This window comes from Notechis scutatus, chromosome 2 (assembly GCF_049901735.1).
Source record: "Notechis scutatus isolate UNSWTSFEM ecotype Mainland chromosome 2, rNotScu1.2, whole genome shotgun sequence".
NCBI classification, from domain to species: Eukaryota; Metazoa; Chordata; class Lepidosauria; order Squamata; family Elapidae; genus Notechis; species Notechis scutatus.
Genome location: NC_142010.1, coordinates 237,785,261 through 237,801,193, shown reverse-complemented (window position 1 = coordinate 237,801,193; position 15,933 = coordinate 237,785,261). Strand labels below are relative to the sequence as shown.

Below are 15,933 nucleotides of genomic sequence, written 5' to 3'. Positions count from 1 at the left end.
AATTGCTTTGGGGGGGGGTGCTCTGGGGGTGAGATTTCTCTGTGGCCCACCAAAATTTTCTCACAGCCCACCAGTTGGCAAACACTGATTTAAATTGATTTAAATCAAATCCACACTTTCTGAGTAATCTATCCCTTTGCATTTAAACAATACAATGTGGCTTCCATGTCACTGAGGCATAGAAACTCTATCTATCTATCTGTCTGTCTATCTATCTGTCTGTCTGTCTGTCTATCTATCTACCTATCTATCTATCTATCTATCTATCTATCTATCTAATCTATCTAATCTAATCTAATCTAATCTAATCTAATCTAATCTAATCTAATCTAATCTATCTAATCTATCTATCTATCTAATCTATCTAATCTAATCTAATCTAATCTAATCTAATCTAATCTAATCTAATCTAATCTATCTATCTACAAAATACCACTCACACATCATCACAAAATCTCCAGAACCATAAAGCCTACAAACTTGAAATTTAGCACGTATGTTACTCTTGACTTCCAAATGCTCACTAAGACAGGATTTTTTGAAATGACCATCAGAGTATTAGTATTTTGTATATTATTATTAACACGCTCTGATGCTAAGAAGTTGTACTCCCCCTCCCCACCTGAAAAGAAATCTGTTCCAAATGCAAAACACAAGCAGAGGAGAGGAGTTTCAGTTTCAGTTTCACAGCATCAAGCAGCTTTAGTACAGAACAGTTGAGCTAAGCCACGCCCAGGCTCCTTGTGGTCTCCTTCTTGCTCACACAGCAAATACTGTTTCAGTTTCCAAACAGCCCTCAACACTCACACTCTGACAGGATGCTAGACAGATGAATACCGATGGATGCTGGTAGGCAGAGGCAGAATCCCCCCCTTATTTTCTTTCCCAAAAACTAAGACCACATAGTTTCGTAGCGAAGCATGGGTATGGAGCTAGTCTTATTTCCTGCCAGCTGCTTTAAATTTGACAAAAACCTGGCCTGATACTGAGGGTGTTAATGAATCCCTACACAATGTAATCTTTCATTCTCTTCTGCACAGCGAATACTTCAAGTTACAACCCGGGTTGGAAATCGGGACAAGGTTAAATGAACTGCCTCAAGTAACGACCAGCTATCCCTGCTCTCCACTGTGCATTCGTTAAATAAATGCGCAGGTTGTTAAATGGAGGTCAGGGATTGGGAAGATCGCGGCAGGCCTAGCGCAGGAACAAAGCGACCCGTTTACAATCTCTCAAGGTGTCCCACCCTTCCTTCAGGCCATCATAGCTGTCCATCTGACTGCTTAGGGCTGGTTTCCCAAAGCCAGGCATGAGGCAGGAGAGTTTTGCAGTCACCCAAAGGCCAGCTGATTGCTGCAAAAAGTTCAGAAAGCAGCCACCGTTTCTTCAAAAAATTGTGGGGGCACTGAAAACGGTGGCTGCTTCTAGGAGGCATGGGATGGGGGGAAGAGAAGCAGGGGTGCTGCAGCATCTCCATGGTCTCTTATAAGGCAAATGACCAGGGGGACACTGCAGCTGTCGTAACTTTGAAACATGGTCATAAATGGTTTTGGGGTGTTGGTCGTAACTTGGAACCATTGTTAAGTGGCCTGTTATTTCTTGACGACTACCTGTATAAAGATCTACAAATAGCAGTTAATTATGTTTTTTCAGTTAATAATTTTGAATGTACTGTTTTTAGAATTTGGAAAAAAATCATTCTAAAATCGTTCTAAAGGGAACTGAAGTTTTGAAAATTCGCCTTAAAAGTGCGAAAAGATAAGGGCATAAAATAATATGTTTATTACAAAATTAATGAAAATATTTTTCTTCAGTTAATCCAATTTTTTCAGCCTTAGCATTGAATACAATTTAATTTGGGGAGAAAAATACTTTTGTTACTTATACCCAGAAAGCATACTCTTGGTGGATTTATATGATCCCTATTTTTTTATTTCATGATAATCCAACTATTATAAAATTAGCAACATTTCAGTTATTATTTTTCTTCTTTGGCTTAGTTGTTCTGTTGTATGTAGAAGTCAGAACGTTGCTATACACTGGAACAATAGTATAGTCTATGTCCGTAATGGTGAACCTATGGCTTGTGTGCCTCTCTCTGTGCATACGAGCCATCGCCCCAGCTCAGCTTTGCCGTGCATGTGTGCGTGCACCTCCCACCGGCCAGCTGGTCTTTGAGTTTATGCCGTGCATTCACGTGGGGGAGAGGTGGAGGAGAAAGAAGAACCAAAGAGATTTCATATTTTGTTTTGGTATCTGTGTATATGTACTTCACTTAGTCTTGAATATCGCAGTTGCTGGAATTACTTTGTTATAGCTTCTACCTTCAACAACGACAATAGCAACATAATACTATTCAGAAGTTATTGGCATCTTATAAACTTGCTTGATTCATTCCTATCTGCTTTAACCACTACACTTTGTTCTCTAAAGACCTACCTAGTTCAGCATTTTCTGTAATGCAATGATCAACTTGACGTCCTCAGAAATTTACAATTTCTGCAGAAGGTAATAAACCTTCCACTGCTTCAACTTGTATTTACGCCATCCTGCCTGTCATTTACCATGCTTGTCATTGAGGGTACAATAAAAAGCCATCAATGTTATACGTTGACATTTCAGATAAGGAATGAAGCTTGTAAACAGCACTGGTAGAATAGAATCACTGTGCAAGTGTAGATGCATTATAATCTCAATCCTGGTAAAAGAACGGCCAAGGGTCTGTTAACTAGAGAAGGTGTGAGGAAAAGACTTCAGATTCAAACTCTAAGCACTGAAAACTTGATTTCACTATTCTGCACCGTAACATTTTGTTCATATATGGCTTCCATTTGTCTGCCATTAACTACCTATTATTGTGAAATCTATTAGCTTAGGTAATTATGTAATTCCTGAATATGAATAAAGCTTCTGAAGGTAAGATATTTATGTCTTGAATTCTGACAACCTATTTCTCCATGAATTAGTCCTATTGCCTTTTAAAAATATCTAAATTGGGTTTCATCTTTAAATCTAGTGCAGGGCTGTCTACAATGTTTAAAGAAATGCTTCCTCTTCTATCTGAAGATTCCCACATTTAATATTCCTTTAACATTGTTAGAGTGGAAGAAAAACTTTTCATACGGTTCAGGATTTTGCTCTCCATCATTATACTCTCTTTTTTTGACTAATTTTTTTTAATGTCCTTGGTTTTATAAAGTTGCTGTTGCAGCTTCAGTGATTTGATGACCTTTTTGGCATCTTTTTCAGTTCTGTAGTATTGTAAGAGGGAAGGTAATAGGAGAAATTAAACTTGTGGTGAATGTGTTATATGTTTCATTTTCTAAACCTGTAGAACATTTTATTAAAAATGTAATGTTCAATTTAGAATGAAAAAACCTGATTCATTGTTTAGCTAGCAACACAATTTCGTTGAAGAGTACTTCAATAAGTTTTTCATATTAAAAATTGTGACATTTGAATATACTGGCCTGATCATTCATAAATGTAAGAAAGTGTATAACACTACAATATTTGTTCCTCTCTCCTCTTTTGCTTTTAACTGTCAAATTGTGCTGTATGTGTTTTCTGATGGGTTTTTACTTTGAGGGTGATTTCTCCAAATTTTTTTTAGCAGTGCCGTAGAATTGGTACAGTTTTTTTAAACCTGAGTTATGCTAGGGGGAATATTAGTGCTATAATGTAATGTGTAACAGACCCTGGAAATATAGAGGGATCATTCCAAAAGAGATAAAGGTAGTCCCCAGTTAATGACTGCAGTTGGGATTGGTTGCTAAATGATATGGCCGTAAAACAAAACATGAGATTTGCAATAGCAGTTCTGGCTCATGTGTTAAAGAAAGCACATTAAATGTGATGTCACCTGACTGTGACCTGTCACTTTTGCCAGCTTTCCCAATGACTTTACTGGCAGTGAATGTCGTAAATAGCCAAACTGGGTGACCATATTGGGATCATGTGACTGAGGGGATGCTGTGACAGCTGCAACTTCAAGGAATGACCATCTCTTCATTCAGCATGTTGTAATGTTGAATGCTCACTAAATGAATGGTCCCAAAGCAAGAATTACATGTACTTCAGCCCAGACGTGGGAGAAGCATAAGAAAAGGAATTCAGAGCAACTCTATCTCCATTACACTGGATAGAAGTTGAGTGGGAGAATTTAACAGGCTTTTAAGGTTCTGCTACATTAACTTAACGGGCAATAAAAATCTTTCCAGAAATTTATGTGGCTTTTATTTTCAGATTAAGCCTGCCTAAAAGAGCCTGACACATGCTACTGCACATTAGAAGCGTAATTTGGCTGTAAGTCATTGCATTTGTAAGTTCAGACAACATGTGATTGGACTTCTTTTATGACTGTCATAAAGTGAGAAGCTAGTCATTAAGTTGAATTCTGAATGGGCATTTTTTGCCAGGAACTGGTAGAAAACGTTGTAAACTGACAAAAAAATGTCATCATGTGACCACAAACACCACAATTGGTTGCAAAAGGGTGCCAGTTTCCAAATACCTGAAACACAATCAAATGACTGTGTGCGTGTGTGTGTGTGTGTGTGTGTGTGTGTGTTATGTGTGTGGCAGCCATCACTCTTAGGAAGGAGCTTTTTAAAAGTACATCATAACTGAAAGTTCCACAACCAGTCATAAGTTGAGGACTACCTATATATTGGCCCCATGGCTGCAATAAATGGATTTGATTTTATGGAATAATTGAATTCAACAATAATTGAACAATGTTTAGTATATAGCAGTGCTTCAAATGGAACAGTAAATTAATTTTAGAATCGAAGTGCTTAGAAAGAGTGTCTATGTTGACATGAAAGGAAAATGCTATTCATTTCATAGGCAAAAGAGCCAGGTGCCTTTCGCTGTAAAAGTGTTATAGAATCCCTCTATGCATTAAAATAAATAAAGAAAAGTGGGATGTCCTCTGCCCAAAGGCTTTTAAGCAACCCAGTGAGGCAGAGTAAATTATTTTTAAGTTCTATGTTCAGGAAGCAGATACAATTATCAGCTAATGGCCTTTGCCAGGAACATGAAGTTAAAGGGCTGGCTTGTGAGAAAGTGGTAGAAAAGCCGCCCGATACCACAATGCACTCCTGTCTGCCTGGGCCAAGTGGTGATTCCCCTCCCCTTTTAACTACAGGCAGAACAATTATTCTAATTACAGATCTCAAGACACAATAGGTTATATATAAAAAAGTTTTATATTCTATGGGGATCATCTTGAGTGGAAGGAGGTTCCCTTGGTGAATTTATATTGAAGCGTTAAAATAATGCTAAGTATAAAACAAATGGAGTCAACCTTTTTTTTAAAAAAAGCAGAAGGGAAGTAGTTATGGGATACTCAATGCAATGAGTAAGCAGTGAATTTGAAAGCATTTTAAAAATAATGCAGAAGGATATGAAGGGCGTCAGGATGTATTTTGAGGGAAGATCCCTAAATAACTGTTCTGCAGTTGGTTGCAAGGGAAAAACAAAAGCTGTCATCTGTTGCCTACAAGCTTTGAATTTAAGAATTTAGTGTGCAACCTTACCTGTGTCTTATTACAGTACAAGTAGGTCTGATAGCGGTCAGTAACGTTTACTTTCCACTGTCACTGTAAAACAAGTTGCAGTGTTCTCAGAACTACATTTTTATATGATAGGTAAAGGTAAAGAAAGGTTCCCCTTGCACATACGTACTACTTGTTTCTGGCTCTAAGGGATGGTACTCATCTCCGTTTCAAAGCCGAAGAGCCAGGGCTGTCCAAAGATGTCTCCGTGGTCATTGTGGCTGGCATGACTAAACGCCGAAGACGCATGGAATGCTGTTACCTTCCCACCAAAGTGGTCCCTATTTTTCTACTTGCATTTTTACATGCTTTTGAACTGTTAGGTTGGCAGAAGCTGGGACAAGTAATGGGACCTCCCTCCATTACATGGTGCTAGGGATTCGAACCGTTGAACTGCCAACCTTTCTGATCGACAAGCTCAGCGTCTTATCCACTGAGCCACGGCATCCCCTTTATATGATACTAAATCCATAACATTTAATTTTGAATTTTTAAAAATGATGCTATCAGCAACTTTTGGAAACGTTCTGGGTTTTGGTGGTGTTTTTAATATGCTATAAGAGTGTATTTCATGTAAAACCAGTTATATACAGTGCTGCTTAAAAATTTGTGAACTCCTTTGTATTTCAACATTTCTGCATAAACATTATCCTAAAACCAGCCCCAATTTAACAAATGGGTCAAAAATGTTATAATTGTTCATTTATTGAGGAAAATGATTCTAAGCTAAATATTTTTGTGTGGCAAATGAATTTAAGCTTCTAGGATTATCAGTTGATTTGACGGGGAAATTAAAATCATGTATCGCTAACATGATAATCGGATATGAATGTACAAGATTCTGCCTTATAAAAAAAGAATAGAATTTTGGTTATTCATCTTTAAAATCTCATCTTACAAACATGGTATGTGGAAGTGTATCATAGCTCAAAGGATATTTTTTAGGTCCTCCAGCAAAAATTATTGATGTTCCCAAGTTGGGAAATGTTACAAAACAATTTAAAAAAACTTTGGACTCCATGAATAACTTTCAGGCTGATTGTATAAATCCCACCAATGAAAGGAACTGAAAGCTGCTCTTGCATTTTTATTTATGTATGAAATTTATATGGCCACCTATCTCACAAGAAGTGACTGAGTGGTGTATGGCAATTAGTAAAACACACACATAAACAATTATTAATAAAATGAAAGATTATTAAAATATAAACCACTAGGTACAGGAGAGAATAAATTAAGCACAATGATGGAGCTATCTTTGAATATCACACCTCTTCTGGGATCCCAAGCCAAATGACATAACCAGATTTTAACAGACTTACAGAACATTAACAGGGACCTTTGTGAAAGAAAGTATTCCAGAAGGTGGGTACCAAGGCAGAGAAAGCCCACTTTCTGGGACCTGCCAACTATAAGTCCCTAGCAGATGGGATTCAAAGAATGCCCTCTCTGTCAGATCTAATGGGGCTGGTAGATGTAATTGGGTAAAGGTAGCCCCTCAGATAATCTGATCCATGCCATGATGGGCTGAAAAGATTAAACTCACAACTTGAATTGGATGTGGAAGCAAACTGGCAACCAATGCATCTTGTGGAGCAAAGATATGACACGTGTTGTTTTAGAAGCAGACGTAACTACCCACATTATTGCTTTCTGTATCAACTGAAGCTTCCACAAGTTCTTCAAGGCAGCCCCATGTAGTTCATATTATAGTAATTAGTCCAATCTGGAGGTGAATGATTGTGAGCAGAGCCCCCCCCCCCCAAATATAGGAATGGGTGTAACTGATGCACAACATAAAGCTATGCAAAGCCCTTGGCGAATGTGTCCATGATGCCACCATTGGGAGAACACTAAACAGCAGTAGTTTGGTTGCAAAGAGAAAGCTAGCAATCTCTACAAAGAACATTATTGCCAATCTACGGTTTCCAGAAGTCCATATGGATAAGCCAGAAGGCTATTGAAAAAAAATTTTGTGGATAGATATTACCAATATAATTTTTTTCCCTTGAATTAAAAGCAATTTGTTTGGCAAAAGGTCAACTCCGCATAGTAGCATAAGAACTTTATATGGGAAATGTTCCAATATCATGGTTTGGGCCTGCTGTGCTGTCTCAGGATAGTTTGCCATAATTGATGGAACTAATGATTCTGAATTGTACCAGCAAATTGTACTATTTAATGAAATATTATCTACAACTGCTGTTTGAAGTTGGGAAGCAGCCCAAGTGCTGAACTGAACTTTAGCTTCCTTTTTGTGAAACACCTTAATTTGGTAGCAAATGACTGTATTTTGGGTTTTTTATAGATTTTCTTCTATTGTACATATCCTAATGTCTTTTAAAATTGTTACTGCACTTTGATGCTTGATCTATATTCTATAGCTTATTTTTGTTTATATTTCTGAAAAGAGGAAGTATTAGCAAAAAAATAAACGGAAGATTGTAGAATATTGTATGCAGTTATAGTTTTGACCAAAGTTATTGTTTCCCCTTTCACAGAATGTTGGTTTTGAAAGCTCAGGGAAGAAGCAACAGGGAGAAAATCATAATCCAGTGGTAAGCATGACTGCATGGATATCCCATTGAATTATTTAACAAGCAATAGTTTAGTTGGGCTTTTTTATTGAAATAAATAAATGAGAGCAAAGCCCACTGTTTACTAGCACTGATGATGTAACCTAGTTTGATAATGAAACATCTGCATGAAAACAATCAAGTCAGAAAGCACTAAGAAACCCCACAGTTCAACCATGAGCTACAACTATTACGGTATTTTCTGTTGATCTTTTCAAAGCGTTGGCTATTTCCCCCAGTTTGGTGTCATCTGCAAATTTGATCAGTTCACCTTCTATAAGTTCTTAGTTTTTGTTCAAGTTAAAAAAAGATAGTTACATAAATGGCTTTCATATTTTTTTGGGAGGATTTATTAGTATAAAGAGGCTAATACTTCTGTTTAGAGATAATTCTAATTCAAGAAGATACATGAACATAACATTAAAAACTTTGTATGTGCTTTGAATTAAGTACTTAGTATCTTTAATTTATAAACAATTAATATCTGTAAATATGTGGCAATATTTTATGCAACTTCCTAGGCTTGTTACTATTTTTAGAGTACTTTGTTTTCTCACAATAGTGCCTGAAAATGACAACAAAACGGAGCTTGTTTGTGCGATTGGTCCCATGCCGTTGCTTGCGTGGAGAAGAAGAAACTGTGACTACACTTGATTACTCACATTGCAGCCTGGAGCAGGTTCCTAAGGAAATTTTTACTTTTGAAAAGACATTGGAAGAACTCTATTTAGATGCTAATCAAATTGAAGAGCTTCCAAAGGTATGTTGCATTCTCATATTGCATTTCATTATGTAAGTGAATAACAGTGAATCCTCACATACATGCTTTGTGTACAGAAGTAGGTAGAGTAAATTCTCCTCCATGCTGCATCAAGAGCCCAGGATGGGTTGACTCCTTCCTATGATGTCATTTAGCTGAGTCTGTACTAAGATATAAAAGCCAGCCCCTGGGAGAGACCCCAGCTTTTGACTCAGCTCCTTTCAGTCAGTAGCTTTGTCTCTGAAAGCGTTCTGTTAGATAGCACTCACCAGCGATCTTCAGTAGCTCCCAGGGCAGCTGCTCTTCCAGGAGAGCAGGATTCTCTTTCCTACAACGTTGGGAGCAGCATTACAGAGCTCTGTGCAGGCAAGCTGGGCAGCGTCTGTAGACCTCCCCCACGCCTGGGGTTTGGAGTGATCGTAAAAACTATCGGCAAACTGATAAGAGCACAAGCCAGCTGATCGTGTGGCTGGTTGCTGACTTCGCTTGGGGCTCTGTATAGCCTAAGGAGCGATTCTTCGATCTTGGAGCCTGTTTCCTGTAGTCAGTGGCCATCTTGGATTCAAGCCTTCCACCACGAGGTGAGCGGCCATTTTGTAAGCCCGGAGGCCATTTATACCCTAAGGGGCTTAATAGAAAAAATTCTAAACAGCTTCTTTCCAACGCAAGCTTTTATTCTACAAATGGAGCAAGATAAGGCTCAGGCAGAGCTTCCCCCCCCCCAGTGGAACAGTCTCTTAAGCCCAATAAGAGAAAAAGACGTAGGCAACACACCCAATCAGTCCAGAGGGAGGTGACTGCTAAAATCAAAGCAAAGGCTCTAGCCCCTAAGAAGGCAACTCAGGTTGACTTGAGGGCAGAGAAGCGCAGACATGTAGCTCTAGAGAGGCAGTTCAACAGAACTATTCAACAGAAGGGAGTGCAACTACAGCATGTTTCAGGTGATACTCGTGGGCCCCAACCAAGCCCTCCCAGGGGAGGAGAAGTTATCTATGAGCCTTTCCATCCTCCATCCTGGTCTCCTGAGGCTCTTGCAGTACAATCAGATCCTCAGGATCTAAGCAGATCTGGGCCTTATTTCCAACAGGCTTCTGTGCCCTATGCTCCTCCCCTTCCCTCCAGGCCTCAAACCTGGGGAGCCCAGCCCCTCCCTTGATTCGTCCGGAGAGGGTAAGACATATTTCTGAATTTATTTTGGGCTTTTAGAGACATCTTTCAGTCTGTCAGGTACTTTTGCCAAAGCTGGGGTCTCTCCCGGGGGCTGGCTTTTATATCCTATGACGTCACAGACTCAGTGACGTCATAGGAAGGAATCAACCCATCCTGGGCTCTCTCGCAGCATAGATAGAAAGGGCATTCACGGTAACTTCTACCAACGTCCATTTTCTAGTAGTTTTATAATGTTTGTATGTCAGGAAAGGTTCTGTCCACATGCATGTCACCTTTGTTGAAATGAACCATAGTTGTTTACTTACTGATTATTGTTCTAGTATTGTGAGTGGCTGACACAATAGATTTTGTGGAGCAGAAAACAGTTTGTAGTATTCTAGGCAATAGATTGCTTCCATTTTCAGAAGAATCAGTTTTAAAACTATTAGTAAATGACCCCCTTGAACATGGATTGTTGATAAGGTTTAGAATCCAAGCAATATGTTTTGCATACTCCTAGGTGAAGTATATTAGCACTGTTCTCTCCAGAGCTTCAGATAATTCCTTCCCAGTGGCTTTCTGTAGATGCTAAATAATAAAGGTCAAAATAAAATAGTTTTATTGAATAGTGTTCTGTTTTTCAAACACAGCACAGTAGAATAGAACATAACCTTTGTAATATATTGATCTCAACCCCGCCTTAGGAAGGAACAGTTCAGAAAACTTGTTAATGTGAAGAAAGTACCATCGTTAAAACATTAAAGCAGATTATATGCTGACAGGCATGCATAGTGTCACTGGAGACTGTTGTTAATTTTCTACATGATATTTTCACCACAATGACTAATAAAGTGAAGCATTTGCATATATGCACAAAAATACCCAGGAATAGCCTTTTGAGGCAGTCAAGCGGGCCTTCAAACAGTTTTCATGTTTTCACAAAAGGTGCTTCACTCAAACTGGCATCTTTTGTGAAGCACTCCTTTTTTAAAATAGCAATAGCACTTATATACTGCTCCACAGTGCTTTAGAACCCTCTCTAAGCAGTTTACAATGTCAGCATATTGCCCCCAAGAATCTGCGTCCTCATTTTACCGACCTTGGAAGGATGGAAGGCTGAGTCAACCTTGAGCCGGTGAGAATCGAACTGCTGGCAGCCACCAGTCAGCAGAAGTAACCTGCAGTACTGCATTCTAACCACTGCGCCACCATGGCTTTTAGGTGCTTTGTGTCACTCTACATCTGTAAGTTATTTTGGTTGATAACATTAAAAAAATAAAAATTAGATAATTTACCAAGATGACCATGGTAATCTTTCCCAATATTCAAGACAAAATCTGAATAAAACAGATCCATATAATCAGTACCATTCTAATCACAGTGATATTGCGATATCATCACACGCAAAGAAACATTTTTCACTGACTGAACCAGCAAAAAGTGTAATGTTGAAAAACAGCTTCTGTCACTCAGACATTCTGTCTGCATCCTCAAAATCCAAAAGCTAAACAAATACTATTAGATAAGCACTTGAAACAGATATTTCACAATGAACAGCTGACTGCTACACCTTTTCCCTCTGCACCATCCCAGCAAATAAAGCCTCATATACTACAGAACGATGATTGATATTAAGTTGGGTCAGTGCCCTAAATATAATGAAGTAGATTTTCGATACTCCTGTCCCTGTCTGATTTTCTTCATCCCAAGTTGTTTTTCATTAAAATGTCCAATTGTATGCTTTTACATGCACAGAGTTTTGTAGCAGGTTTATACTTTCTCCTCCCAAGTTTCCCTTTTTCAGAGGTACAGCTTTTGTACCACTAATAATATCTTTTTCTGATAAGGCACTTGTTGGCCTACAGAATGGGAAAACAGGTTACTATATTCTGTTTTATAGGATACACACTGTTTCAGTTTATGAAGCCAAGGACATGGACAAGAAACTTGTACCTGTCTGGCTGACAACACACTTCGTGATTTCTGGTGATGTGGCTTCATTTGAGCTGGCTGAGGGATTGAGTGGGTGGATGGCAGGGAGTGGTAATGTTTGCATGAGAGAGTAGTGCCACCAGACCGGAAGCACAGTAGTGCCATCAGACTAGTAACTTTCTGCTCCTGAGGAAACATTTCCTGGATTGTCTCAAAGTACTTGAGCATGTAATAGTTTTGTAGTTGCATTTCTTAGAGGAAACTGATAATTACTTTTAAATTAAAGCTTATTGAAGACATTTTTATGAAGATAAAACAATTCAGGTATTATTAGAAAAGAAACAGAAAATAAGAAAGAAATTAAGAAAATTTAAGAAATAGTAGAAGAGAAAGAAAGGATTATAAAGAAGCACCTTCCAATCTTTTTGACAGTGGTCATAAATGCATTTATAGTTTACTTTTTCTCTCTAAGGTTGCATCACAATTTCCTACTTTCTGTAAGCTACCCTTTCTAATCCCCAAACCCATGAATACAAGTTCATTTTTCTCCTTTTTTCAGCAAAAAGTCCACAAGAGGTAGTTTCTCTAATCAAATAAATTTTGCCATTATCTTTATAAACCTTTCTTCTATTGTGGGTATTTTAGTGTCTTTCAATTTTTGTACATATATTTTATTTATTCCTTTCAATTTGGATTCAGTCCTGGTTTTGGGATAGAGTCAGCTATTGATAAGATTTATTTACTTATTTATTTAACTCAGTTTAGTTGCTGCCTGACTCCAGACTGACTCTGGGCAGCTCACAATATAATGAACCATAAAAATGCAATACAAAACAAAATGTGATCCATTTATTCTCCCATGAGCTGTTCAGAGCATCCAGTAGTGGGAAGTGCTTCAGTCTCTGCATGTCTAGGCTGGGCTTAATTTCTGGAATGCTCCTCCTCCTCCACGGGACTCTTCCCTAGTATTCCCCAGTTTTGGCTCATCCTCGTTCGGGATAGGCAGTGCTTGTGATTCTTCCTTGGCCAAAACAGGAAAATTTGTTTCTTATTAGCAGATTTGAAAATTGACCAGTTTGTCTTTAGGACTCTTTAGCCTCCTAATCGCATTACCATCTCACGACGTTGGCTCTTTAACATCTGGCAGTTGGTGATCGCTCGCATTGTCAGGAAGTTCTGATTCGCGCCCTGAAGCAGAGGGAGGCTTCGGCGTTGTTCCGTGCCCCCTCCCCACAACCGCTCTTTCTACCCCTGCCATTGCAATAGCCACAGAGTTTATTACATTTGAACAGCGGTGTGAGCATTTTTGCTCACAACAGAGTCATATCGTTCTCCTTCCCCCCTCTGAATGCTGTCTGGGGGTGGAAGATTTAAACACTTAGTTCCTTCCACCCTTCCTCGCTGTTTAGCCATATAGGAGAAGCAGTCGGAGGCTACTCCTCCACACGCCGGGAGTTTGCTACTGGGGAGCACGCCAAAAGGTTAATGGCCACAGATGCCAGCCTGTTTGGATGGGGAGCTCACTTTCAATCGTTCACAGCCCAAGGCCGCTAGTCCTCCATAGAACAGTCGTGCAGCATAAACTGGCTGGAGCTTTGAGCAGTACATCTGGCTCTTCGCAGCTTCCTTCCATAGGTACGCAATCAACACATACTAATCTTGACCAACAACGTAATAGCAAAAGCTCACATAAACAAGCAAGGGGGCATGCAGTCCAAACACATTATGTGGGAAGCGGAGGCTTGGGTCGTTGGGCAGAGAACAATGTGCTTTCAATCAGAGCAGAGCACATTTCAGGCCTGTCAAATACAAATACACAGGCAGACTGGCTAAGCAGGGCCACGATCGATCAATCGGAGTGGCGCCTCCATCCGACCCTGTTTCAAGAGGCGGTCAGGAGATTCAGGCAGCCGGTAGTAGATTTGTTTGCTTCCCCCCTCAACTCTCAGCTCCCAAGATTCATTTCCAGGTACCCCTCGCAAGGAGCGGAGAACTTCAATGCGCTCTGCTGCCATTGATCCCCAAGCCTTCTGCACGCATTCCCACCACTTCCACTGATCCCCAAGGTCATCCAGAAGCTGCTGGACGAGAGGGCAGAGCTGGTACTCGTAGCTCCTTACTGGCCCAGACCATGGAGAATTCTGCCGGACAGGGTTTTGCTAACCCAGGGACCCCTTCAACATCCAGACCCTCAATGGTTGCACTTAACCATCTGGAGGTTGAGCGGAGACGTCTGAAGAGTGAAAAGTTTTCCAACAGAGTTATCGCCACTATCCAAGCTGCCAGACGCCCCTCAACAACTCATATTTACAATGCCACGTGATCCAGTTTCTGCAAATGGTGTACTAAGTCTCAAATTGATCCTATCTCTCCATCACTAGATCCTAGAGTTTTTACAAGAGGGGCTTGACAAGGGATTATCTCCAAATACATTGAAAAGACAGGTGGCGGCCTTGGCGTCGGTTGTCAATTGTGAGGGTCTACTGTCTCTTTCTCATCACCCATGCATGCGGAGTTTCCTTCGAGGAGCCACAAATTTACATCCGCCAGAGGTTCACCATTATCCTATTTGGGACCTTAACAAGGTCCTTGTCTACTAAGTGCCCTTTCGAACCCTTGAAATCCTCAAGTCTCCAATTTCTGACATATAAAGTAGTTTTCCTTGTAGCGATAACTTCCGCTCATCGTATTTCGGAACTGGCAGTTTTGTCGATCAGACAAGATCTTTGTGTCTTCCATTCTGAACGGGTGGTCCTTCATCCTGATCCTACGTTTATATCCAAAATTAATTTGGCCTTTCACAGGGCACAAGAGCTGATACTTCCTAACTTTTGTCCCAGGCCATCTCAAGGATTGGAACTACAATGGCATCGGCTTGATGTGAGGCAAGCATTGTGAATGTATATTCGCCGCACAGCGACTTTCAGAAAAACGGAAGCTTTATTTGTGTTGTTTCAACCAAACACTCAGGGATGCAAGGTCTCATCTTCCACAATAGGCCATTGGCTATGGGCTGCGATAGCGAAAACGGATCAGACTTAATCACTACAGATGCCCAGGGGCATAACAGCTCATTCATCAAAGAGCGCCGCAACATCGGCAGCAACATTGGATCACCAATAACTGAAATTTGACGAGCTGCAACCTGGGCCTCTCCATCGCTCTTCATTAGGCATTATAAAATATATATGTTTTCATCCGTTGAGGCCTCCTTTGGCAGAAGAGTTCTGCAATGGGTCCACAGGGACCAGGAGGGGATTCCAAGCCACACAGAGTTCCTCCCGTGGGACAGGCCAAGCTTTGGTATGTCCCACTACTGGATGCTCTGAACAGCTCATGGGAGAAAGGGCGTGGTACTTACCTGATACACCCGTTCTCTTTGAGCTGTGAAGAGCATCCAGTCCCACCCCTTTTCTGTCTGGTGGGGTCCTGTTTTGGCCAACAAATCATTAGGGTGTTGAGGGCGAGGGTGTTATTCTCTTGTCTTTGCCAAAACTGGGGAACGCTGGGGAGGAGTCCCGTGGAGGAGAAGGAGCGTTCCAGAAATTAAGCCCAGCCTAGACATGCAGAGACTGAAGTACCTCCCACTACTGGATGCTCTTCACAGCTCAAAGAGAATGGGCGTATCAGGTAAGTACTAACACCCTTTCTACACAAAGCATAGACAAAAATACAGCCAGCAAAGGGCTCCATTTATTTTAACCCAAGGCCTGGGAAAACAATGTTTTCAAGGTCTTATGGATTGCCACGGCAAAGAAGGCACATTTCTGGAACCCCCATAGATAGCAGTAGCACTTATACTTATATACTGCTTCACAATGCTTTACAGCCCTCTCTAAACAGTTTACAGAGTCAGCATATCGCCCCCAACAATCTGGGTCCTCATTTACCGACCTTGGAAGGATGGAAGGCTGAGTCAACCTTGAGCCTGGTGAGATCCGAACTGGCAAACTGCTGG

General features: G+C 40.3%; 1 protein-coding gene across 4 annotated transcripts in view; it reads left to right on the top strand.

Annotated features, from left to right (window-relative positions):
• Positions 1–15,933, top strand: part of ERBIN (erbb2 interacting protein) — an 86,623-nt gene that overhangs the window by 21,046 nt on the left and 49,644 nt on the right. For all 4 annotated transcript variants that reach the window (XM_026670556.2, XM_087958359.1, XM_026670558.2 and 1 more), the window contains exons 2-3: positions 8,060–8,116; positions 8,697–8,894. In XM_026670556.2, coding sequence (XP_026526341.2) covers positions 8,706–8,894 — 189 coding nt within the window. In that variant the 5' untranslated portion in view covers positions 8,060–8,116; positions 8,697–8,705. The remainder of the gene's footprint in view (positions 1–8,059; positions 8,117–8,696; positions 8,895–15,933) is intronic.